The following is a 27,120-nucleotide window of genomic DNA, read 5'->3' on the forward strand; positions in this document are numbered from 1 at the left end:
GTTTGGCTAAATTAGTAATAAGTCTGGAAGCATCGTTCAGAGTGCATCTGCTCTGTTGGAAGAACACATTCTAATCCAAATGGCGTCCTATTCCCTTCATAGTGCAGAGAGCTCTGGTCTAAATGAGTGCACTATATAGGTAGTGGGGTGCCATTTGGGATGCATTCCAAGTCTTAGTGAGATTTAAAGAAACAACGAACACCCACAGCACCCAGAATAACCCCCATCGTCAAACAACCACACAGTCTGCTGTCTACATTGGATTCAGGGAACGCTCCAGCGCTTCTGAGATGCTTCTACTAAACACCTCCCTCTTTCAGGGAGAGAAAGAGGGAGGAATGGAGAGAGTGGAAGGGGGAGAGGATGACTTGTTTTCTGCCCTTTTTTTGTATGGACTGACTCTAACTGGTGTGTGTGTGTGTGTGTGTGTGTGTGTGTGTGTGTATGTGTGTGTGTGTGTGTGTGTGTGTGTGTGTGTGTGTGTGTGTGTGTGTGTGTGAGAGAGAAAGAGAGCACGTGCGTGTGTGTGCGTTTGCTCACATTTGTGAGAGAGTGTGCGTGTTTATAACGTCACACGATGGGTAACGTAATGAGCTGGTTCTGGTAGCGTGGACGGAAGTCGTGACGTCTCTCAGCCCACACATACACACACATACACACACACACACACAGCCAGTTTAGGATGAACCCACAAACAGGGATTGCCTGTTTGTGTCAATAAACTTTGACAGTACTTGGCTGTTGGTCTTGGCAGCCGTAGAGATACATCACCTCTTCTTTCTCCACAGGTAGTGACAGACAGTGTCCCAAATGGAACCATTTTCCCGATGTAATGCACTTCTTTTGACCAGAGCTTTATGGGCCCTGGTCTAAAGTAGAGCACTACAGGAATAGGGTGCCATTTGGGAAGCACACTTATTTTCTTATCCTAAAGTGACCCTCTCTGTATCCCTCTGAGTGTTTCAGCAGTGATAACCTAATGACGTCATTTTATGGGAGAACCAGACCTGAAGCTTGGCCTCACCAGCACAGGGTTGTGTTCATTAGGCAGAAAACGGAGGTACAGATCTAGGATCAGCTTCCCCTCCCCCAATCCTAACCTTAACCATTAGTGGGGAAAATGACCAAAGATTAGCGTTTAGATGCAAGTTCACCCCCCACTTAATGTCGCATTCTTGGTCGTTTTTTTTAATCTATATTTTTTTAATCATTTTAATCATTTAGCAGACGTTATCTAGGGTGACTTACAGGAGCAATGACGGTTAAGTACCTTGCTCAAGGGCACATCAACAGATTCTTTTCACCTTGGGGATTCGAACCAGCAACCTTTCCGTTACTGGCCCAATGCTCTAACCGCTAGCCTACCTGCTGCCCTGCAGTTGTCATGTTGTGGCTTGAATGTCCTGACAAGATGTATCACAGTCATTTGTATCTGAATAGAAGCTGCTATATTTCCCTCATCCTCCTCCTGTGGTTTAGAAAGATTGAAGAAGCAGGTGTGTGTGTGTGTGGTGTGTGGTGTGTGGTGTGAGGTGTGTGTGTGTGTGTGTGTGCACGCACAAGGTGAGCTATGACAGATGATTTGAATATGCTGTGCTTGGCTCAGCATGGACAGGAGTGCCTAATAATATCTGACAGGTGTTATTGTTTTGGAAAATAAAAAGGCAGACGTGAAAGTTTTCAGCGCTCTCTTAAGAGACCAATGTGTCTTTATGTATAGTATTCTGTTGAGTTTGTTCTGGCTCTCGTACCCAGTAATACAGCACATTTACAATGCATGGGTTGTCCTACTTGCTCTTACTCAGGGACGCCAACTTCATTTGTGTTGCTGCATGTGAGTATTCCATCTCCTTCTCACTACACATCTTTGTAACTTTTCCAGCTTTTCCAGAAATCCTGGATGGAGGATTCCAGAATTTCTGCTTATTTCTGCCTGATTCCAGGAATCTTCCTAGTGGGATTTCTGGAAAACCCGGGAATTTGTGGAAATGTACTAGTTTTGGGAACCCTACATCTGACTCTCTGTGTTCTTCTCATCGTCCAGGTTTGCCAAGATTGAGATCAGTGCCTCCAAGCCAATCATCCCATTCAGAGAGACCGTGATCAGACCACCCAAAGTGGACATGGTCAATGAAGACCTGGGGAAACAACAGAAGGTGTGTGTGTACGTTGAGGGTGTGGTGTGTGTGTCTATCTTATATCTGATCTGTTGACATCTCAAACTACACCCCATATATTAGTAGTGTGCTACAATTGAAGAGGCAGCAGCAGTCTATTTGCAGTAGCTAACCTGACTCTCGTGTGTGTGTGTGTGTGTGTGTGTGTGTGTGTGTGTGTGTCTAGGTGGCTGTGATCCACCAGGTGAAAGAGTCAGACACCTTGCACCTGGACCCCAGCGGCCTGGTGACCCTCACCACCCCCAACAGACAGGCCACCGTGGGGGTACGGGCCATACCACTACCCGAAGGTGAGAGAGAGTTGAGTTGGAGAGGGTGTGTGTGTTGATGTTTGTTGTTGTCAGACTATAGGAAGCCCTTAACATTTTTGCTTAAGGAGAAACATAAGAAACAGAGCAAGAACATTTCCAATAGCCTTTTTTGAGGAATAGCAACTTTGCTTAACTTTCTTCTTATGTCTATAGTTAATGGGGAAATGGCAGTTAAGAAGAAATGTCTTCTTAAGAAAGTTTTGTAAATCTGGGCTCTGATCCTGATCAAAAAGTGTCCTGTGTTGTGTAGAGGTGACTCTTCTACTGGAGGGTAGTGCTGACTTGATCCGGACCCTGGAGCAGGCAGGTCAGGCCCAGAGGGAGGGGAGGACCCTGGACATGAGTACCTGGACCCTAGATGCCCTGATGGTGCTGAAGAGCAGGTTGGAGGTCCTGCTGCAGGGGAGGAAGTGGAGGAACGCTGTGGACCGGATATGGGCCTTTGGACCACGCAGGTATTTCAGGTTGTTTCATATGGGTTGGGATGAGAGGGTATGCAGGTATTTCAGGGTGTTTCATATGGGTTGGGATGAGAGGGAATGCAGGTATTTCAGGGTGTTTCATATGGGTTGGGATGAGAGGGTATGCAGGTATTTCAAGGTGTTTCATATGGGTTGGGATGAGAGGGTATGCAGGTATTTCAGAGTGTTTCATATAGGATGGGATGAGAGGGTATGCAGGTATTTCAGGGTGTTTCATATGGGTTGGGATGATATTTCATGGTATTTTATATGAGATGAAATTGTTTGCTATGCAGGTATTTCATGGTAATTAATATGGCCATGTTGTTATTATTAGGTATGGACCAAACATCCTCCTTAACAGCGTAGAGGGGTACCAGAGACCATCCGTGTGGCACTGCCTCGAACGAGAGAAAGGAGAGAAAGAGGGAGGGGCGAAAGCTGAGGCCAGCGCCATCCGAGACTTTGACAACAGCGTTGTCAGCGGTTTCCAGCTCGCCACCCTCTCTGGTCCAATGTGCGAGGAGCCCCTCATGGGCGTCTGCTTCTCTGTGGAGAGATGGGACATGAACTTCCCCACCCAGCGCACCCACCTGGACTCTGTGACTGAAAAAGACTCCAACTCCCTTGATGCATCTGTTTCCGAAAGCCCCGGTGAGGCTGTAGGTCAGCAGGGGGCCTCAGGCAAGGCAGGGGGAGCGGGTGAGACACCTTCCCAGGCAGAGGGTGCCATGGCTGGAGCGAGCCACGGGAGACTAGTGGACTGCTACGGGCCGTTCTCTGGCCAGCTCATAGCTGCTGTGAAGGAGGCTTGTCGGCACGCGTTCCAGGCCAAACCTCAGAGACTCATGGCTGCTATGTACACCTGTGAAATCATGGCTACAGCAGAGGTGTTAGGTAAGAGGCTTAGCAGTACACACACGGCAGAACACACAGACACGGCAGAACACACAGACACGGCAGAACACACGGACACGGCAGAACACACAGACACACGGCAGAACACACAGACACACGGCAGAACACACAGACACGGCAGAACACACAGACACGGCAGAACACACAGACACGGCAGAACACACGGACACGGCAGAACACACAGACACACGGCAGAACACACAGACACACGGCAGAACACACAGACACACGGCAGAACACACAGACACGGCAGAACACACAGACACGGCAGAACACACAGACACGGCAGAACACACAGACACGGCAGAACACACAGACACGGCAGAACACACAGACACGGCAGAACACACAGACACGGCAGAACACACGGCAGAACACACAGACACGGCAGAACACACGGCAGAACACACGGACACGGCAGAACACACGGACACGGCAGAACACACGGACACGGCATAACACACGGACACACAATATAACACACGGACACACAATATAACACACGGACACACAATATAACACACGGACACACACAATATAACACACGGACACACACAATATAACACACAGACACACACACAATATAACACACAGACACACACACAATATAACATGGACACACACACAATATAACACACGGACACACACACACACACTATAACACACGGACACACACACACACAATATAACACACAGAAACACAATATAACACACGGACACACAATATAACACACGGACACACACACAATATAACACACGGACACACAATATAACACACGGACACACAATATAACACACGGACACACACACAATATAACACACGGACACACAATATAACACACGGACACACACACAATATAACACACGGACACACAATATAACACACGGACACACACAATATAACACACGGACACACACAATATAACACACGGACACACACACACAATATAACACACAGACACACAATATAACATGGACACACACACAATATAACACACGGACACACACACACACACTATAACACACGGACACACACACACACAATATAACACACAGAAACACAATATAACACACGGACACACAATATAACACACGGACACACACACAATATAACACACGGACACACAATATAACACACACACACAATATAACACACGGACACACACAAAATATAACACACGGACACACAATATAACACACGGACACACACACAATATAACACACGGACACACAATATAACACACGGACAAACAATATAACACACGGACACAATATAACACACGGACACACACACACAATATAACACACAGACACACAATATAACACACGGACACACACACACAATATAACACACGGACACACACACACTATAACACACGGACACACACACACAATATAACACACAGAAACACAATATAACACACGGACACACACACAATATAACACACGGACACACAATTATAACACACGGACACACAATATAACACACAGACACACAATATAACACACGGACACACAATATAACACACGGACACACAATATAACACACAGACACACAATATAACACACAGACACACACACAATATAACACACAGACACACAATATAACACACGGACACACACACAATATAACACACGGACACACACACACACACTATAACACACGGACACACACACACACAATATAACACACAGAAACACAATATAACACACGGACACACAATATAACACACGGACACACACACAATATAACACACGGACACACAATATAACACACACACAATATAACACACGGACACACACACAATATAACACACGGACACACAATATAACACACGGACACACACACAATATAACACACGGACACACAATATAACACACGGACAAACAATATAACACACGGACACACAATATAACACACGGACACACACACACAATATAACACACAGACACACAATATAACACACGGACACACACACACAATATAACACACGGACACACACACACTATAACACACGGACACACACACACACACACAATATAACACACAGAAACACAATATAACACACGGACACACACACAATATAACACACGGACACACACACAATATAACACACGGACACACAATATAACACACGGACACACAATATAACACACGGACACACACACAATATAACACACGGACACACAATATAACACACGGACACACACACAATATAACACACGGACACACAATATAACACACGGACACACACACAATATAACACACGGACACACAATATAACACACACACACAATATAACACACACACACACAATATAACACACAGACACACACACAATATAACATGGACACACACACAATATAACACACGGACACACACACAATATAACACACGGACACACAATATAACACACGGACACACAATATAACACACGGACACACAATATAACACACGGACACACACTATAACACACAAACACACACACACAATATAACACACACACAATATAACACACACACAATATAACACACAGACACACAATATAACACACGGACACACAATTATAACACACGGACACACAATATAACACACAGACACACAATATAACACACGGACACACAATATAACACACGGACACACAATATAACACACAGACACACAATATAACACACAGACACACACACAATATAACACACAGACACACAATATAACACACGGACACACACACAATATAACACACGGACACACAATATAACACACACACACACACAATATAACACACACACACACAATATAACACACAGACACACACACAATATAACATGGACACACACACAATATAACACACGGACACACACACAATATAACACACGGACACACAATATAACACACGGACACACAATATAACACACGGACACACAATATAACACACGGACACACACTATAACACACGGACACACACACACAATATAACACACACACAATATAACACACACACAATATAACACACAGACACACAATATAACACACGGACACACAATTATAACACACGGACACACAATATAACACACAGACACACAATATAACACACGGACACACAATATAACACACGGACACACAATATAACACACAGACACACAATATAACACACAGACACACACACAATATAACACACAGACACACAATATAACACACGGACACACAATATAGCACACAGACACACAATATAACACACGGACACACACACACAATATAACACACGGACACACACACACAATATAACTCACAGACACACAATATAACACACGGACACACAATATAACACACGGACACACAATATAACACACGGACACACACACACAATATAACACACGTACACACAATACAACACACGGACACACACACAATATAACACACAGACACACAATATAACACACGGACACACAATATAACGCACGGACACACACACAATATAACACACGGACACACAATATAACACACGGACACACAATATAACACACGGACACACAATATAACACACGGACACACAATATAACACACGGACACACAATATAACACACGGACACACACACACACACAATATAACACACGGACACACACAATATAACACACGGACACACAATATAACACGCGGACACACAATATAACACACAGACACACACACACACAATATATCACATTGACACGCATACTATAACACACACAATATAACACACGGACACACAATATAACACACGGACACACACACACACACTATAACACACGGACACACGGACACACAATATATCACATGGACACACATACTATAACACACACAATATAACACACGGACACACAAACACACACAATATAACACACGGACAAACACACACACAATATAACACACGGACACACACACGCACAATATAACACACAGACACCCACACACAATATAATACACACAATATAACACACAGACACACACACAATATAATACACACAATATAACACACAGACACACACACACACACACGATAGAACACATGCTGGGCAAAACACAAACTAACCACTGAGATCTTAGGTAAATAGCTAAAACACAACACACACACCTTCAAATCTGCTTCTTCAATCTTTCCTGGAGGCATTACTGCATTCTAAACCACACAGGAGGAGGTTGAGGGAATTATTATAGCAGCTTCTATTCAGATACAAATGACTGTGATACAACTTGTCAGGACATTCAAGCCACAACATGACAACTAAACTACCAAGAATGTTACACCAGGTGGAGGGTGAGTTGCTGCACACAACTCCCATTCTAGTGTGATAGGAGTCCATCGGACTGGTATATTATCCCATCCCCGGTGTAGGAACACAGCTCTTACCTCGTCCACTGAAACACAGAGAAAAGATATTGGTTGATATTTAAATAGCCATCACTAGCCGGCTACCACCCGGTTACTCAACAGTATTGGTTGATATTTAAATAGCCATCACTAGCCGGCTACCACCCGGTTACTCAACCCCGCACCTTAGAGGCTGCTGCTCCATATACACTGGCCACTTTAATAATGGAACACTTTAATCATGTTTACATAATGCTTTACTCATCTCATATGTATGTACTGTATTCTATTCTACTGTATTTAGTCAATGCCACTCCAACATTACTCGTCCTAATATTGATATACTTCTTAACTCCATTATTTTACTTTAGATTTGTGTGTATTGTTGTGAATTGTTAGATATTACTGCACTGTTGGAGCTTGAAACACAAACATTTCGCTACACCCACAATAACATCTGCTAAATGTGTGTATGTGACCAATAACATGTGATTTGACAACCCTCATTATTACTATCTATGCTCGAGAACTATTCTAATATTTGTCTTTGTAGTGTCAGTGATCAACTCTTGTTTTCTAAGTTGGTCCCAAATGGCACCCCATTCCCTGTATAGTGCACTTATTTTGGTCATCATTCAGATTCAAATGAGCCTTGCCCAACTTCTGTTATGGATAATCAATAAACCATATCTTAACAGCACGTTTAGCAGTCACATCCATTTACAGCCAGCCAAATCAACACCAGAATGAAGTGTGTTATTATGAGCCCATTTCAGAAACAGTATGATTTTTTACTCACTTCTGCAACGCTAGCATCCCTTTAAATGTGGCGTTTGTCAAGCTCTCCTACTAGCCTGTTGTGAATACCAATGCCTTCCACTCTATATACCCCCATTAGGAGAACTTAGTTTCATTAGTATCGATGAATGTGATCCATATGTTAATTCCATGATGTATATTATAGTAGATGTTGGTTGCATAACATTTAGTGTAGAAATAGACTTCATCAATACTTTCATTACATCGTGTCCATTATTTACATTTAATCAATAGTTGGATAAGATCATGCATAAATAGATTGTATACATAGTTGGATTAGATTGACCACATCGATTCACACACACAATCATTTGATTAGATTGTATATAGCTGGCCACACTGTATACATGGTCAGAGTACACATTAAGCCACTTCTACTAATTATCGTGTGTGTGTGTGTGTCCAGGTCGTGTGTACGGGGTCCTGGGGAAGAGGGAGGGCCGAGTGTTACAGGAGGAGATGAAGGAGGGGACGGAGATGTTCATCATCAAGGCCGTCCTTCCTGTGGCCGAGAGCTTCGGATTCGCTGATGAGATACGCAAGAGAACCAGTGGATTGGCTAGTCCACAACTGGTCTTCAGCCACTGGGAGGTGAGGCGCGCTCACACATACACCCTGTCGTGTCCATTCTTGTGCAGACACACACACAGCAGGCATACAACACACACACGCGCACACACACACACCAACACTAACACATGCAAGGCTCACTCCGTGGGGGGGTTGTGAGCTGCAACTCATCAGTCTGAAAACAGGTGCTTGTATTTTTAGCTCTTAATAATTTAATGGTTTTTCATTAATGAATAAATAAAGGAAATCACAATGCTGAACTAGGATCAGTTTTTATTTCACCCTTGTCTCTAGAACTCATAGCCCTGTTCCCTATTAGTTCCAGTATGAGGTGAATCCTAACTAGTCTCCCATTGACATCAATACATGACTTCTCTGACAATCTCTGGCTCATCCTTATTATACCCTTTTTATATACAGAAAAAGTCCCACTTCTTTACCACCTTCTGTATACCTTCTTGTTTTGGGGCAGGTAGCCTAGTGGTTAGAGCATTGGACCAGTAACCAGCAGGTAGCCTAGTGGTTAGAGTGTTGGGACAGTAACCAGCAGGTAGCCTAGTGGTTAGAGTGTTGGGCCAGTAACCAGCAGGTAGCCTAGTGGTTAGAGCGTTGGGCCAGTAACCAGCAGGTAGCCTAGTGGTTAGAGTGTTGGACCAGTAACCAGCAGGTAGCCTAGTGGTTAGAGTGTTGGGCCAGTAACCAGCAGGTAGCCTAGTGGTTAGAGTGTTGGGCCAGTAACCAGCAGGTAGCCTAGTGGTTAGAGTGTTGGGCCAGTAACCAGCAGGTAGCCTAGTGGTTAGAGCGTTGGGCCAGTAACCAGCAGGTGGCCTAGCGGTTAGAGCGTTGGGCCAGTAACCAGCAGGTAGCCTAGTGGTTAGAGTGTTGGGCCAGTAACCAGCAGGTAGCCTAGTGGTTAGAGTGTTGGGCCAGTAACCAGCAGGTAGCCTAGTGGTTAGAGTGTTGGGCCAGTAACCAGCAGGTAGCCTAGTGGTTAGAGTGTTGGGCCAGTAACCAGCAGGTAGCCTAGTGGTTAGAGCATTGGGCCAGTAACCAGCAGGTAGCCTAGTGGTTAGAGCGTTGGGCCAGTAACCAGCAGGTAGCCTAGTGGTTAGAGCGTTGGACCAGTAACCAGCAGGTAGCCTAGTGGTTAGAGTGCTGGGCCAGTAACCAGCAGGTAGGCTAGTGGTTAGAGCATTGGGCCAGTAACCAGCATGTAGCCTAGTGGTTAGAGCGTTGGGCCAGTAACCAGCAGGTAGCCTAGTGGTTAGAGCATTGGGCCAGTAACCAGCAGGTAGCCTAGTGGTTAGAGCATTGGGCCAGTAACCAGCAGGTAGCCTAGTGGTTAGAGTGTTGGACCAGTAACCAGCAGGTAGCCTAGTGGTTAGAGTGTTGGGACAGTAACCAGCAGGTAGCCTAGTGGTTAGAGTGTTGGGCCAGTAACCAGCAGGTAGCCTAGTGGTTAGAGCGTTGGGCCAGTAACCAGCAGGTAGCCTAGTGGTTAGAGTGTTGGACCAGTAACCAGCAGGTAGCCTAGTGGTTAGAGTGTTGGGCCAGTAACCAGCAGGTAGCCTAGTGGTTAGAGTGTTGGGCCAGTAACCAGCAGGTAGCCTAGTGGTTAGAGCGTTGGGCCAGTAACCAGCAGGTGGCCTAGCGGTTAGAGCGTTGGGCCAGTAACCAGCAGGCAGCCTAGTGGTTAGAGTGTTGGGCCAGTAACCAGCAGGTAGCCTAGTGGTTAGAGTGTTGGGCCAGTAACCAGCAGGTAGCCTAGTGGTTAGAGTGTTGGGCCAGTAACCAGCAGGTAGCCTAGTGGTTAGAGTGTTGGGCCAGTAACCAGCAGGTAGCCTAGTGGTTAGAGCGTTGGGCCAGTAACCAGCAGGTGGCCTAGCGGTTAGAGCGTTGGGCCAGTAACCAGCAGGTGGCCTAGCGGTTAGAGCGTTGGGCCAGTAACCAGCAGGTAGCCTAGTGGTTAGAGTGTTGGGCCAGTAACCAGCAGGTAGCCTAGTGGTTAGAGTGTTGGGCCAGTAAACAGCAGGTAGCCTAGTGGTTAGAGTGTTGGGCCAGTAACCAGCAGGTAGCCTAGTGGTTAGAGTGTTGGGCCAGTAAACAGCAGGTAGCCTAGTGGTTAGAGCATTGGGCCAGTAACCAGCAGGTAGCCTAGTGGTTAGAGCGTTGGGCCAGTAACCAGCAGGTAGCCTAGTGGTAAGAGCGTTGGACCAGTAACCAGCAGGTATTCTAGTGGTTAGAGTGCTGGGCCAGTAACCAGCAGGTAGGCTAGTGGTTAGAGCATTGGGCCAGTAACCAGCATGTAGCCTAGTGGTTAGAGCGTTGGGCCAGTAACCAGCAGGTAGCCTAGTGGTTAGAGCATTGGGCCAGTAACCAGCAGGTAGCCTAGTGGTTAGAGCATTGGGCCAGTAACCAGCAGGTAGCCTAGTGGTTAGAGTGTTGGACCAGTAACCAGCAGGTAGCCTAGTGGTTAGAGTGTTGGGCCAGTAACCAGCAGGTAGCCTAGTGGTTAGAGTGTTGGGCCAGTAACCAGCAGGTAGCCTAGTGGTTAGAGCGTTGGGCCAGTAACCAGCAGGTAGCCTAGTGGTTAGAGTGTTGGGCCAGTAACCAGCAGGTAGCCTAGCGGTTAGAGCGTTGGGCCAGTAACCAGCAGGTGGCCTAGTGGTTAGAGCGTTGAGACAGTAACCAGCAGGTAGCCTAGTGGTTAGAGTGTTGGGCCAGTAACCAGCAGGTAGCCTAGTGGTTAGAGTGTTGGGCCAGTAACCAGCAGGTAGCCTAGTGGTTCGAGTGTTGGGCCAGTAACCAGCAGGTAGCCTAGTGGTTAGAGTGTTGGGCCAGTAACCAGCAGGTAGCCTAGTGGTTAGAGTGTTGGGCCAGTAACCAGCAGGTAGCCTAGTGGTTAGAGCATTGGGCCAGTAACCAGCAGGTAGCCTAGTGGTTAGAGCGTTGGGCCAGTAACCAGCAGGTAGCCTAGTGGTTAGAGCGTTGGGACAGTAACCAGCAGGTAGCCTAGTGGTTAGAGCGTTGGACCAGTAGACAGCAGGTAGCCTAGTGGTTAGAGCGTTGGGCCAGTAACCAGCAGGTAGTCTAGTGGTTAGAGCGTTGGGCCAGTAACCAGCAGGTAGCCTAGTGGTTAGAGCGTTGGGACAGTAACCAGCAGGTAGCCTAGTGGTTAGAGTGTTGGGCCAGTAACCAGCAGGTAGCCTAGTGGTTCGAGTGTTGGGCCAGTAACCAGCAGGTAGCCTAGTGGTTAGAGTGTTGGGTCAGTAACCAGCAGGTAGCCTAGTGGTTAGAGTGTTGGGTCAGTAACCAGCAGGTAGCCTAGTGGTTAGAGCATTGGGCCAGTAACCAGCAGGTAGCCTAGTGGTTAGAGTGTTGGGCCAGTAACCAGCAGGTAGCCTAGTGTTTAGAGTGTTGGGCCAGTAACCAGCAGGTAGCCTAGTGGTTAGAGTGTTGGGCCAGTAACCAGCAGGTAGCCTAGAGGTTAGAGTGTTAGGCCAGTAACTGAAAGGTTGCTAGATCGAATCCCTGAGCTGACAAGGTAAGAATCTGTCGTGCCTAGTTAAATATAAAATACGTTGTTTATATGTGTGTTGTAAGTGGTCAAAAACATGGTATAAAACCCACCTCAATACCAAGTCAAGTTTTTTTCACAGACCCTGTAACCAAAAAACAGGTATCCGGTCTGAAAATGTGTCTCTGTAGGCAGGTCAGTTCATTAGACCTTTTCTGAACTTGTGGACTATAGACACTGAAACCTCAAACAACTGTCTTTTCAATGTGTGCATCCAAATTGATACCCTATTCCTTATATAGAGCACTAGTTTTGACCTGGGAACCCTATTCCTTATATAGAGCACTAGTTTTGACCTGGGAACCCTATTCCTTATATAGAGCACTAGTTTTGACCTGGGAACCCTATTCCTTATATAGAGCACTAGTTTTGACCTGGGAACCCTATTCCCTGTATAGAGCACTAGTTTTGACCTGGGAACCCTATTCCTTATATAGAGCACTAGTTTTGACCTGGGAACCCTATTCCTTATATAGAGCACTAGTTTTGACCTGGGAACCCTATTCCCTATATAGAGCACTAGTTTTGACCTGGGAACCCTATTCCCTATATAGAGCACTAGTTTTGACCTGGGAACCCTATTCCTTATATAGAGCACTAGTTTTGACCTGGGAACCCTATTCCCTATATAGAGCACTAGTTTTGACCTGGGAACCCTATTCCCTATATAGAGCACTAGTTTTGACCTGGGAACCCTATTCCCTATATAGTACACTAGTTTTGTCCTGGTAACTCTATTCTCTAATCCCTAAATAGAGCACTACTTTCGACCGGAGCCCTTGCTAAAAGTAGTTTTGGGAGGCCTGAATCTGAGGTGCCCTTACAATAAGCAACCGAACTGGCGTGGATGATTTTAGCACCCATATTTTAATTTTTATTCAAATATCTGTGTCTGTCTTCAGTTATGCGTGAGCTCTTTGGCCACGCACACCTGTGTTGTGTTTGGTGTTGAAATGAGAACGAATAAGCAGAACCCCATACCTACTGTAAAATATTGTGGTGGATCATTGATGTTATGGGGATATTCTGCTTCCACTGGTCCTGGGGCCCTTGTTAAGGTCAACAGCATCATGATTTTTGCTAAATCTGGTTGCCTCTGCTAGGAGGCTGAAACTGAAACTTGGCCACAAGTGGATCTTCGAGCAAGACAATAACCCCAAGCAGAAAATCAAAGTCCATGAAGAAATGGTTCATTGGCCCCAAAATCAACATTTTGAGATGGCCATCATTCTCCGGACTTTAACCCCATTAAAAACCAGTGGTTTGTATTGAAGAGGGCAGTCCATAAGCGCAGATTAAGGATATCCAGGATCTGGAAGGATTCTGTATGGAGGAATGGTCTAAGATCCCTCCCAATGTGTTCTCCATCTCCTCAAACATGTTAGAAATGGGCTCCGTGTCGTTATCCTCACAAGGTGAGGTATGGAAAACAGGGTCTCTTTCTTTGACCAATGGTATTAGTATAAAATAATATAATTTCACAAAACAATGTTTGCAAAGAAAGCCAGTGGATGGTTTCTTAATACCTTCAATAATAGTTATTTGGAGTTTTTCAATAAATGTGAATATTTGTAGTTACTTTTAAGTCAATACCTGCAGTCAACTTGTGCAATACGTTAGGAGATAAAGCAGATCTCGTTCTTCATTTCACCTGTCACATTGTTTTACAGTTCCTAGAACAGTTGAGCCAGTCACGTGTTTGTTGTAAAGAGCAAAAAACAAGAGAAAGCGGAGCTGCTGAGTCCAAAGCCGTCTATCTATCAGTCTCTCTGTTGGGTGGCAGACATGAGGTGATCAAGTTACACTTGTATTCATTCACTACTAAATGTTTCCATCAGATATATTAGAACTGCTTTCTACCGTGTTTTAGAAGTCTGAGAGCTCTGTTATCGGAGTTCTGTACAGCAGCCATTTTTCCCCCTGTGCTTCCTACTAGTGTTTTTCCATCCTCCATTCTTCTCCACTCTGCTCCGTGTACACATGATGCTTTTCCTTCAGAAAAACTTGCATCATAACATTTGGTTCATTTGCACAATTTCTCTCGTTCACATACGCTTGTAAATGTCCACATTCACCGAAAATGACATTCGGTAACTACTAGCTATACTTGTATACCTTTATGAGCTGGATTTGTTTGTCTTTGCAATTAGTTTGTTCATTTTTGCTTGTTAGCTTTTACCTAACAAGGTATATGTGATTTCGCTATTACTTGTGCTAATTTTGTTAGCATTCCAATGGGCTTTTTGTTTTTAGTGCCCCTTTGTGTGCTATGCCGGTAATTACGTAAATCCCAGGATGGCAGAAGAACAGTATGACATTTTGAAAGTCTGGGTACCTCTCAAGCCTAATACAATGTACTGTAGTTTTATGCAGACATTTCTGCTCATCTTTATCAAGGGGGTCAATCATTTCAGACCCCACTGTATCTATGTCATGGGTATGTGTATTACGTGTTTCTTATTGTGTGTGTGTGTGTGTGTGTGTGTGCTCCTGTCTGTCTGGGGGTTTAAGTGGTTATTGTTCAAGGTCGGCTAATTTAATTGGCCGAGAGAGCCGGACATTGTTAATGAGCGTGTGCAGCCCGGTGTCTCTCACACACACACACAAGCCTAGTGAACAGCTTTACGGTCTGACCTGATGTCACACTGCCAGGAAGAAGAGACACCACACACACACACAAGCCTAGTGAACAGCTTTACGGTCTGACCTGATGTCACACTGCCAGGAAGAAGAGACACCACACACACACACAAGCCTAGTGAACAGCTTTACGGTCTGACCTGATGTCACACTGCCAGGAAGAAGAGACACCACACACACACACAAGCCTAGTGAACAGCTTTACGGTCTGACCTGATGTCACACTGCCAGGAAGAAGAGACACCACACACACACACAAGCCTAGTGAACAGCTTTACGGTCTGACCTGATGTCACACTGCCAGGAAGAAGAGACACCACACACACACACAAGCCTAGTGAACAGCTTTACGGTCTGACCTGATGTCACACTGCCAGGAAGAAGAGACACCACACACACACACAAGCCTAGTGAACAGCTTTACGGTCTGACCTGATGTCACACTGCCAGGAAGAAGAGACACCACACACACACACAAGCCTAGTGAACAGCTTTACGGTCTGACCTGATGTCACACTGCCAGGAAGAAGAGACACCACACACACACACAAGCCTAGTGAACAGCTTTACGGTCTGACCTGATGTCACACTGCCAGGAAGAAGAGACACCACACACACACACAAGCCTAGTGAACAGCTTTACGGTCTGACCTGATGTCACACTGCCAGGAAGAAGAGACACCACACACACACACAAGCCTAGTGAACAGCTTTACGGTCTGACCTGATGTCACACTGCCAGGAAGAAGAGACACCACACACACACACAAGCCTAGTGAACAGCTTTACGGTCTGACCTGATGTCACACTGCCAGGAAGAAGAGACACCACACACACACACAAGCCTAGTGAACAGCTTTACGGTCTGACCTGATGTCACACTGCCAGGAAGAAGAGACACCACACACACACACAAGCCTAGTGAACAGCTTTACGGTCTGACCTGATGTCACACTGCCAGGAAGAAGAGACACCACACACACACACAAGCCTAGTGAACAGCTTTACGGTCTGACCTGATGTCACACTGCCAGGAAGAAGAGACACCACACACACACACAAGCCTAGTGAACAGCTTTACGGTCTGACCTGATGTCACACTGCCAGGAAGAAGAGACACCACACACACACACAAGCCTAGTGAACAGCTTTACGGTCTGACCTGATGTCACACTGCCAGGAAGAAGAGACACCACACACACACACAAGCCTAGTGAACAGCTTTACGGTCTGACCTGATGTCACACTGCCAGGAAGAAGAGACACCACACACACACACAAGCCTAGTGAACAGCTTTACGGTCTGACCTGATGTCACACTGCCAGGAAGAAGAGACACCACACACACACACAAGCCTAGTGAACAGCTTTACGGTCTGACCTGATGTCACACTGCCAGGAAGAAGAGACACCACACACACACACAAGCCTAGTGAACAGCTTTACGGTCTGACCTGATGTCACACTGCCAGGAAGAAGAGACACCACACACACACACAAGCCTAGTGAACAGCTTTACGGTCTGACCTGATGTCACACTGCCAGGAAGAAGAGACACCACACACACACAAGCCTAGTGAACAGCTTTACGGTCTGACCTGATGTCACACTGCCAGGAAGAAGAGACACCACACACACACACAAGCCTAGTGAACAGCTTTACGGTCTGACCTGATGTCACACTGCCAGGAAGAAGAGACACCACACACACACACAAGCCTAGTGAACAGCTTTACGGTCTGACCTGATGTCACACTGCCAGGAAGAAGAGACACCACACACACACACAAGCCTAGTGAACAGCTTTACGGTCTGACCTGATGTCACACTGCCAGGAAGAAGAGACACCACACACACACACAAGCCTAGTGAACAGCTTTACGGTCTGACCTGATGTCACACTGCCAGGAAGAAGAGACACCACACACACACACAAGCCTAGTGAACAGCTTTACGGTCTGACCTGATGTCACACTGCCAGGAAGAAGAGACACCACACACACACACAAGCCTAGTGAACAGCTTTACGGTCTGACCTGATGTCACACTGCCAGGAAGAAGAGACACCACACACACACACAAGCCTAGTGAACAGCTTTACGGTCTGACCTGATGTCACACTGCCAGGAAGAAGAGACACCACACACACACACAAGCCTAGTGAACAGCTTTACGGTCTGACCTGATGTCACACTGCCAGGAAGAAGAGACACCACACACACACACAAGCCTAGTGAACAGCTTTACGGTCTGACCTGATGTCACACTGCCAGGAAGAAGAGACACCACACACACACACAAGCCTAGTGAACAGCTTTACGGTCTGACCTGATGTCACACTGCCAGGAAGAAGAGACACCACACACACACACAAGCCTAGTGAACAGCTTTACGGTCTGACCTGATGTCACACTGCCAGGAAGAAGAGACACCACACACACACACAAGCCTAGTGAACAGCTTTACGGTCTGACCTGATGTCACACTGCCAGGAAGAAGAGACACCACACACACACACAAGCCTAGTGAACAGCTTTACGGTCTGACCTGATGTCACACTGCCAGGAAGAAGAGACACCACACACACACACAAGCCTAGTGAACAGCTTTACGGTCTGACCTGATGTCACACTGCCAGGAAGAAGAGACACCACACACACACACAAGCCTAGTGAACAGCTTTACGGTCTGACCTGATGTCACACTGCCAGGAAGAAGAGACACCACACACACACACAAGCCTAGTGAACAGCTTTACGGTCTGACCTGATGTCACACTGCCAGGAAGAAGAGACACCACACACACACACAAGCCTAGTGAACAGCTTTACGGTCTGACCTGATGTCACACTGCCAGGAAGAAGAGACACCACACACACACACAAGCCTAGTGAACAGCTTTACGGTCTGACCTGATGTCACACTGCCAGGAAGAAGAGACACCACACACACACACAAGCCTAGTGAACAGCTTTACGGTCTGACCTGATGTCACACTGCCAGGAAGAAGAGACACCACACACACACACAAGCCTAGTGAACAGCTTTACGGTCTGACCTGATGTCACACTGCCAGGAAGAAGAGACACCACACACACACACAAGCCTAGTGAACAGCTTTACGGTCTGACCTGATGTCACACTGCCAGGAAGAAGAGACACCACACACACACACAAGCCTAGTGAACAGCTTTACGGTCTGACCTGATGTCACACTGCCAGGAAGAAGAGACACCACACACACACACAAGCCTAGTGAACAGCTTTACGGTCTGACCTGATGTCACACTGCCAGGAAGAAGAGACACCACACACACACTGCTTTTATTTGTTATTATTATCTATATTATTATTTTTATAATAAATGCTGTTGGGAAAGAGCTCTCAAGGTAAGTATGTTACTGTATTGTTTTACAGCTGTTGTATCCTCGGCACATGGCGAATAAACCTTGAAACCTGAAACTAGATGCGACACACACGCTATGCAAATTCATTACAACACACAGCATGTCACTCAGTATTAGATTCCCCCGTTGCTCCACACACCCACCCCCTACTAGCACATTGTTGTCAGCCTTTATGTGTGAGCTTCATTAAAACACGTCTGTCCGGTTTAATTTACGTTTCTCTGTCAGTATCTGCAGCAGTTAGATAGTTACTCCATAGACAGTCATGACAACATAGATAGTTACTCCATAGACAGTCATGACAACATAGATAGTTACTCCATAGACAGTCATGACAACATAGATAGTTACTCCATAGACAATCATGACAACGTAGATAGTTACTCCATAGACAATCATGACAACGTAGATAGTTACTCTATAGACAATCATGACAATGTAGATAGTTACTCCATAGACAATCATGACAACATAGATAGTTAGTTACTCCATAGACAATCATGACAACGTAGATAGTTACTCCATAGACAATCATGGCAACATAGATAGTTAGTTACTCCATAGACAATCATGACAACGTAGATAGTTACTCCATAGACAATCATGACAACATAGATAGTTACTCCATAGACAGTCATGACAACGTAGATAGTTACTCCATAGACAGTCATGACAACATAGATAGTTACTCCATAGACAGTCATGACAACATAGATAGTTACTCCATAGACAATCATGACAACATAGATAGTTACTCCATAGACAATCATGACAACGTAGATAGTTACTCCATAGACAATCATGACAATGTAGATAGTTACTCCATAGACAATCATGACAATGTAGATAGTTACTCCATAGACAATCATGACAACATAGATAGTTAGTTACTCCATAGACAATCATGACAACGTAGATAGTTACTCCATAGACAGTCATGACAACATAGATAGTTACTCCATAGACAGTCATGACAACATAGATAGTTACTCCATAGACAATCATGACAACATGGAAAGTTACTCCATAGACAGTCATGACAACATAGATAGTTACTCCATAGACAATCATGACAACATAGTTACTCCATAGACAATCTTGACAACATAGATAGTTACTCCATAGACAATCATTAGAACATAGATAGTTACTCCATAGACGATAACAATGGGGTTTTAGTAGACTCCACCTTGATACTATCTAAATCTTTCTATACATCTAGTCTATTTAAATTAGATGCAAGCTACTGTTAGCATTTAGTTTATCATTGATTTGCTATGGACTTCATATTTATTTAACATATGAATAGTGTTTAGTGACAGAGAGCTCTTCTGTGAGTGTTGTATTGTTGTGTTAGCTATGTGTGTAATGTTATGGACTTACATTAGATTAGCATGAGAAAGAGGTTGTGACAATAACTTTTTTCCTCCCATTGTGTTGTAGTTCAGGGACTAGCATCTGGTGTGTGTGTGTGTGTGTGTGTGTGTGTGTGTGTGTGTGTGTGTGTGTGTGTGTGTGTGTGTGTGTGTGTGTGTGTGTGTGTGTGTGTGTGTGTGTGTGTGTGTTCATTCATTCAGGCTAATGTAGGTGAGGCCCACTGACACGCTTCATGGAGCGCAATGACAAAAGCTCTCTCTCTCTCTCTCTCACTCACTCACTCACTCACTCACTCACTCACTCACTCACTCACTCACTCACTCACTCACTCACAAACACACACACAGCAGTGAGACAAAGGCCCCTGTAAAGATAAGTAACTGAAGGGATGCACACAACAGGGGCCGCAGAGAGCAGATTAAATCAAAGACCTGTGTGTGTCTTTGCTTGTGTGCACTCGTGCATACTAGTGTGTTTGTGTGTTTCAGCCCCCCTGTTGGTACATTCCCCCCGTTACAGTTAGAGCTGAGCACCCGCCACTCTAACCCTGCACACGTACACACACAATGAAACACACACCCATTCGCCCTACTGGACCCAATTGTGCCGAAATATGTGTGTGTGTGTGTGTGTGCAACCTCATAATCTGTCTGGTGTTGTTCTTCCTCTACCATCTGTTGCCTGCATCAAGAGTCTGTCACTCGGGGCCCCTAACGGCCAGGTGCAGGGGCCCGCGTACACACTGGTACAGTAATTGTGGCATGGTGTGTGTGTGTGAAGCAGCAGAAGGCATTGCCTCATCTCCTCAGCAGGTTGCACATAGCCAGGCCCTCCTCAACAAACACACACAGTCTCTCTCCTCTAGAACACAGTGTTGATCTGGATGTCCACACAGTCTCTCCTCTAGAACACAGTGTTGATCTGGATGTCCACACAGTCTCTCTCCTCTAGAACACAGTGTTGATCTGGATGTCCACACAGTCTCTCCTCTAGAACACAGTGTCGATCTGGATGTCCACACAGTCTCTCTCCTCTAGAACACAGTGTTGATCTGGATGTCCACACAGTCTCTCTCCTCTAGAGCACAGTGTTGATCTGGATGTCCACACAGTCTCTCTCCTCTAGAACACAGTGTTGATCTGGATGTCCACACAGTCTCTCTCCTCTAGAGCACAGTGTTGATCTGGATGTCCACACAGTCTCTCCTCTAGAACACAGTGTTGATCTGGATGTCCACACAGTCTCTCCTCTAGAACACAGTGTTGATCTGGATGTCCACACAGTCTCTCTCCTCTAGAGCACAGTGTTGATCTGGATGTCCACACAGTCTCTCTCCTCTAGAACACAGTGTTGATCTGGATGTCCACACAGTCTCTCCTCTAGAACACAGTGTTGATCTGGATGTCCACACAGTCTCTCTCCTCTAGAACACAGTGTTGATCTGGATGTCCACACAGTCTCTCCTCTAGAACACAGTGTTGATCTGGATGTCCACGCAGTCTCTCCTCTAGAACACAGTGTTGATCTAGATGTCCACACAGTCTCTCCTCTAGAACACAGTGTTGATCTGGATGTCCACACAGTCTCTCCTCTAGAACACAGTGTTGATCTGGATGTCCACACAGTCTCTCCTCTAGAACACAGTGTTGATCTGGATGTCCACACAGTCTCTCTCCTCTAGAACACAGTGTTGATCTAGATGTCCACACAGTCTCTCCTCTAGAACACAGTGTTGATCTGGATGTCCACACAGTCTCTCCTCTAGAACACAGTGTTGATCTGGATGTCCACACAGTCTCTCTCCTCTAGAACACAGTGTTGATCTGGATGTCCACACAGTCTCTCTCCTCTTGAACACAGTGTTGATCTGGATGTCCACATAGTCTCTCCTCTAGAACACAGTGTTGATCTGGATGTCCACACAGTCTCTCCTCTAGAACACAGTGTTGATCTGGATGTCCACACAGTCTCTCTCCTCTTGAACACAGTGTTGATCTGGATGTCCACACAGTCTCTCCTCTAGAACACAGTGTTGATCTGGATGTCCACACAGTCTCTCCTCTAGAGCACAGTGTTGATCTGGATGTCCACACAGTCTCTCTCCTCTTGAACACAGTGTTGATCTGGATGTCCACACAGTCTCTCTCCTCTAGAACACAGTGTTGATCTGGATGTCCACACAGTCTCTCCTCTAGAACACAGTGTTGATCTGGATGTCCACACAGTCTCTCCTCTAGAACACAGTGTTGATCTGGATGTCCACACAGTCTCTCCTCTAGAACACAGTGTTGATCTGGATGTCCACACAGTCTCTCTCCTCTAGAACATAGTGTTGATCTGGATGTCCACACAGTCTCTCTCCTCTAGAACACAGTGTTGATCTGGATGTCTGTGTGACTGACTGCTTTGGAAGAACACATGTTCTCTATAACCTCCCTACTGTCAGAGCCTGATGGAGGGAGAGAGGGGTGGGGGGGGGGTGGAGAAAGAGCAAGGTAGGGAGAGAGCCAGGTAGGGAGCTAGAGGGGGAGAGAGCCAGGTAGAGAGATAGCCAGGTAGAGATAGAGCCAGGTAGAGAGAGAGCCAGGTAGAGAGAGAGCCAGGTAGGGAGCTAGAGGGGGAGAGAGCCAGGTAGGGAGCTAGAGGGAGAGAGGGGGGAGGTAGAGAGAGAAAGACAGGGAGCAGCTGAGTTGGATAACAGTAGTCATGATCTCTTCCTTGTCTGCCTCCACTGCTGAGCAAAGTTTAGCCAAGACGGGGTTCTTTGTCATGTGGGGTAGATTCCAGTGTCCGCTCCATGCTTTACATCTGTTCATGTTTATGGGTCAGGGCCCGTATCCACAAAGTGTCTCAGAGTAGGAGTGCTGATCTAGGATCTGTTTAGCCTTTTCAGTCGTAAAGAATAAGATATTATGGACAGGGTTGACCTGGCTCTGAGATGTTTTGGGGATACAGGTCCTGATCTTTGTATCTATAGTCCATTTAATGAAGCATTATCCTGCTCAGTGGTGGACTTCAAACTAAATCTGTCTTCATGTATTTGAAACTAAATCGCTCTCTCTCTGTCTCTCTGTCTGTCTGTGTGTGTGTCTCAAGGTGATCTCCAGTGATCCGTCCTGGGTTCCTACCACAGAAGAGGAGTACCTCCACTTTGGAGAGAAGGCTGATTCTGCCAATCAGGCTCTGAAATACATGAACGGTGTTCGGCGTCGTAAAGGGCTGTACGTGGAGGAGAAGATAGTGGAGCATGGCGAGAAACAGAGAACACTGAGCAAGAACAAATAGGCCTGTGTGTGTGTTTCCTGATTGACTCCTACCAACACACACCCGAGACAGACATCATAAAGAGCATCCAGTAGATAGTGTCCCCCATCATCACCCCTCTAACTGTCACTCAAAATGAGCCACTGATGCTTTTATATTACGGAGCAGTTTTGCTGAAAAGTCCAGAACTAGACTTAATCTGTGTCTAGGAAACCAGCCCAATGGGTTTTAATAGCTGGACAAGCAGCTGTGTCTTTACCCGGGAGAATCCCTTTCAGCGATGCATAATTGACGAGTGTTCCCGTTCAAATCCAGTTTTTCTGTTAAGTGAAGTGGCTTGAATGAATTTCTGCTCTCAACCTAATTGAATTGCAGTACCCAGCCCCCTGAAGAGCGGCATTTCATTTGGAAAAACACAAATATGATTCAAAGTGGGATTGTACATGTTTTAATTATTTGGGGACAGCGCTAGCGAGCAATAGCCTTGTTGATGTGCTATGTTGAGAGCTCTGGATAAGGTATCTGTGTACAAGACATAAAGCAAAATGTACAGTATTTACCAGAAAGCAATAAAGAAAGAAAATTGTGTGTTTTTTTGTTTCATTAATCAGGAGTGATATGTGTGTGGGTCATTCTTGAGATGTGGTGGCATTTGGACATGACATTTTGGAAAATAATTACTTAATGTTTCTAGATTTAATTTAATTTAAATGTATTTGGGTACATCTTCCCATTCTAAATCAAATAATATGGTAGCTTAATGAATAATTGTTACCATTATGATAACACCAATGACACATTTTAGGTCATTGAGGATTTTACTAGATGAGGCCACGATGTTCATTAACCCTTTTTAAAATAATTTACTAAAGTGATATAATTAATACTTTTGCTCTCAATTTCCCTTTATTTACATTGAGTAATACCAATAACACATTATTCAGACACACCAAATTAATAATGTATCATTTTTGCAGATTAGAGGGTGTGTGTTCCCCTAAGATAATTATGAGACAGTTTGCCATCACTGGGAAACACCTTGCACTTCAATCCATGTACTAGAACAACTGTCTAGAATTGCTCTACAAGTTCTCCCTCTTCATTCCCTTATTTCTCCACTCCTCTCAGACTTGTTCCCATTGTGTAGTCTGACCCCTGTCCTTCCTGCCCACTCACCTCCCCTCCCCCACTCCTTCCCCTCTTCCTGGGCTTGAGGAAGAAAGATCTCTTTCTCCACCAAGAAAACAAAGGAGATCAACGGTTATTGAGGTGTGTGTGTGTGTGCACACACGTGTAAAGTAACAGGAGACCGCACAAAATAGTTAAAACATACTGGCCAATGGCTGAGCTTGATTGGTAATGGGTTGAATGATTGTGAGCTAGTATGTCCATCTATTGGTCGTTACACCAGGAAAGGGCTTCCTGGGGTGAAAAAGCCGTTTTAAGATTCAAGTTGGCACGGGGTGCATCTTGATAGTCTAAAGTAGCCTCCTCTGCTTGTTCCCTCCATCCGCACTGTTCAGCAAATTGACCAAAGCAATATGGAAGATGCCTTCCAGGACTTTGCTTTCACCTGGCAAGTTCTTTCACATCAGTTCATATGACAGGAAGAAAATTGTGGCCATTCAATCTATTTTGTCTTGCGTATAACATGTATTTTTGTTATGGTACAGCTATGATGTCCATATACAAATGTGTCCTTGTGGACCATAACATCTATCTTATCTTCCCTTGTCATTTAAATGGTTTACCCAGAAACCACATTTGCCCACTTTTCCTATTTTTTTTATTTTATTTTTTATTTCACCTTTATTTAACCAGGTAGGCTAGTTGAGAACAAGTTCTCATTTGCAACTGCGACCTGGCCAAGATAAGGCATAGCAGTGTGAACAGACAACACAGAGTTACACATGGAGTAAACAATTAACAAGTCAATAACACAGTAGAAAAAAGGGGAGTCTATATATACATTGTGTGCAAAAGGCATGAGAAGGTAGGCAAATAATTACAATTATGCAGATTAACACTGGAGTGATAAATGATCAGATGGTTATGTAAAGGTAGAGATAGAGATATATATAGAGATATTCTTGTATATACTAAACTTTAGATATGCTGATATCTTGAATTACTTCCTGAAGACCACGATTACTCTTCAAAGAGCGTCATCATTCGTCACGATAGTTGAGCTTGGCTTCTCTTCCAGGCCTTCAATTCTCACAACTGTTCTTCTTTTTTCAAATACGACTCTCTTGGAAGCTAGGGAACGAGGTTGCCGGTGCCACAAAGCATCTTCCCGGTGAGCACAGGATGTTAAAAAGAGTGGGCCGAGAGGACAGGGAGAGTAGAGCGAGTGAGCGGGAGGGAGAGACGGTAGACATACATACTGCTTGCTAGAGCTGTCACAACACAGTGAATGTATCCCTCGCCTGCTAGGAAGTTCCAACCACTGTAGACAGTGGTGAAAACTGTAATCCACAGACGTATGTTTAAATAACATGAATCACAAACCGAGCAGTTATGAACAAGACAATCAAATGGTCCACCCTTTGTACATAATTGTAGAACCTTAGTGTGGTTGTTTTTCTATGTGACCATGAGCCATTTTCTCAGGTGATGTGTTTGTCTAAAAGTTAGGGATCCGTTTTAGAATCCTGCTGTGAAGCAGCATTCGGGAAAGTATTAAGACCCCTTGACTTTTTCTACATTTTTGTTACAGCCTGATTCTAAAATGGATTAAATTGTTTTAAGGCACACACCTGTCTATATAGCATTTGGCAGTGCATATCAGAGCAAAAACCAAGCCATGAGGTGTAAGGAATTGTCTGTAGAGCTCTGAGTCAGGATTGTGTCAAGGACAGATTTTATTTTAACCTTTATTTAACTAGGCAAGTCAGTTAAGAACAAATTCTTATTTTCAATGACAGTCTAGGAACAGTGGGTTAACTGCCTGTTCAGGGGCAGAACAACAGATTTGTACCTTGTCAGCTCTGGGGTTTGAACTTGCAACCTTCCGGTTACTAGTCCAATGCTCTAACCACTAGGCTACCCTGCCACCCCAGATCTGGGGAAGGGGTACCAAAACATTTCTGCAGCAGTGAAGATCCCCAAGAACACATCATGCTTAAATGGAAGAAGTTTGGAACCACCAATAGAAGAAGTTCGGAATCACCTCTTCCTAGAGCTGGCCGCCTGGCCAAACTTAGCAATCGGGGGAGAAGGGCCTTGGTCAGGGAGGTGACCAAGAAC

The 27,120-nt window shown here is 45.2% G+C and overlaps 1 protein-coding gene across 3 annotated transcripts in view; it reads left to right on the top strand.

Moving 5' to 3' along the window:
* Positions 1–24,455, top strand: part of LOC110506168 (elongation factor-like GTPase 1) — a 97,514-nt gene extending 73,059 nt beyond the window's left edge. For all 3 annotated transcript variants that reach the window (XM_090239131.1, XM_090239134.1, XM_090239132.1), the window contains exons 18-23: positions 2,045–2,156; positions 2,344–2,467; positions 2,739–2,943; positions 3,287–3,846; positions 9,443–9,627; positions 23,704–24,455. In XM_090239131.1, the coding sequence (XP_090095257.1) occupies positions 2,045–2,156; positions 2,344–2,467; positions 2,739–2,943; positions 3,287–3,846; positions 9,443–9,627; positions 23,704–23,892 (1,375 nt within the window). In that variant the 3' untranslated portion in view covers positions 23,893–24,455. The remainder of the gene's footprint in view (positions 1–2,044; positions 2,157–2,343; positions 2,468–2,738; positions 2,944–3,286; positions 3,847–9,442; positions 9,628–23,703) is intronic.
* Positions 24,456–27,120: the final 2,665 nt, after the last annotated feature.

Source organism: Oncorhynchus mykiss, chromosome 6 (genome assembly GCF_057628025.1).
Source record: "Oncorhynchus mykiss isolate SJ-2025 chromosome 6, ASM5762802v1, whole genome shotgun sequence".
NCBI classification, from domain to species: Eukaryota; Metazoa; Chordata; class Actinopteri; order Salmoniformes; family Salmonidae; genus Oncorhynchus; species Oncorhynchus mykiss.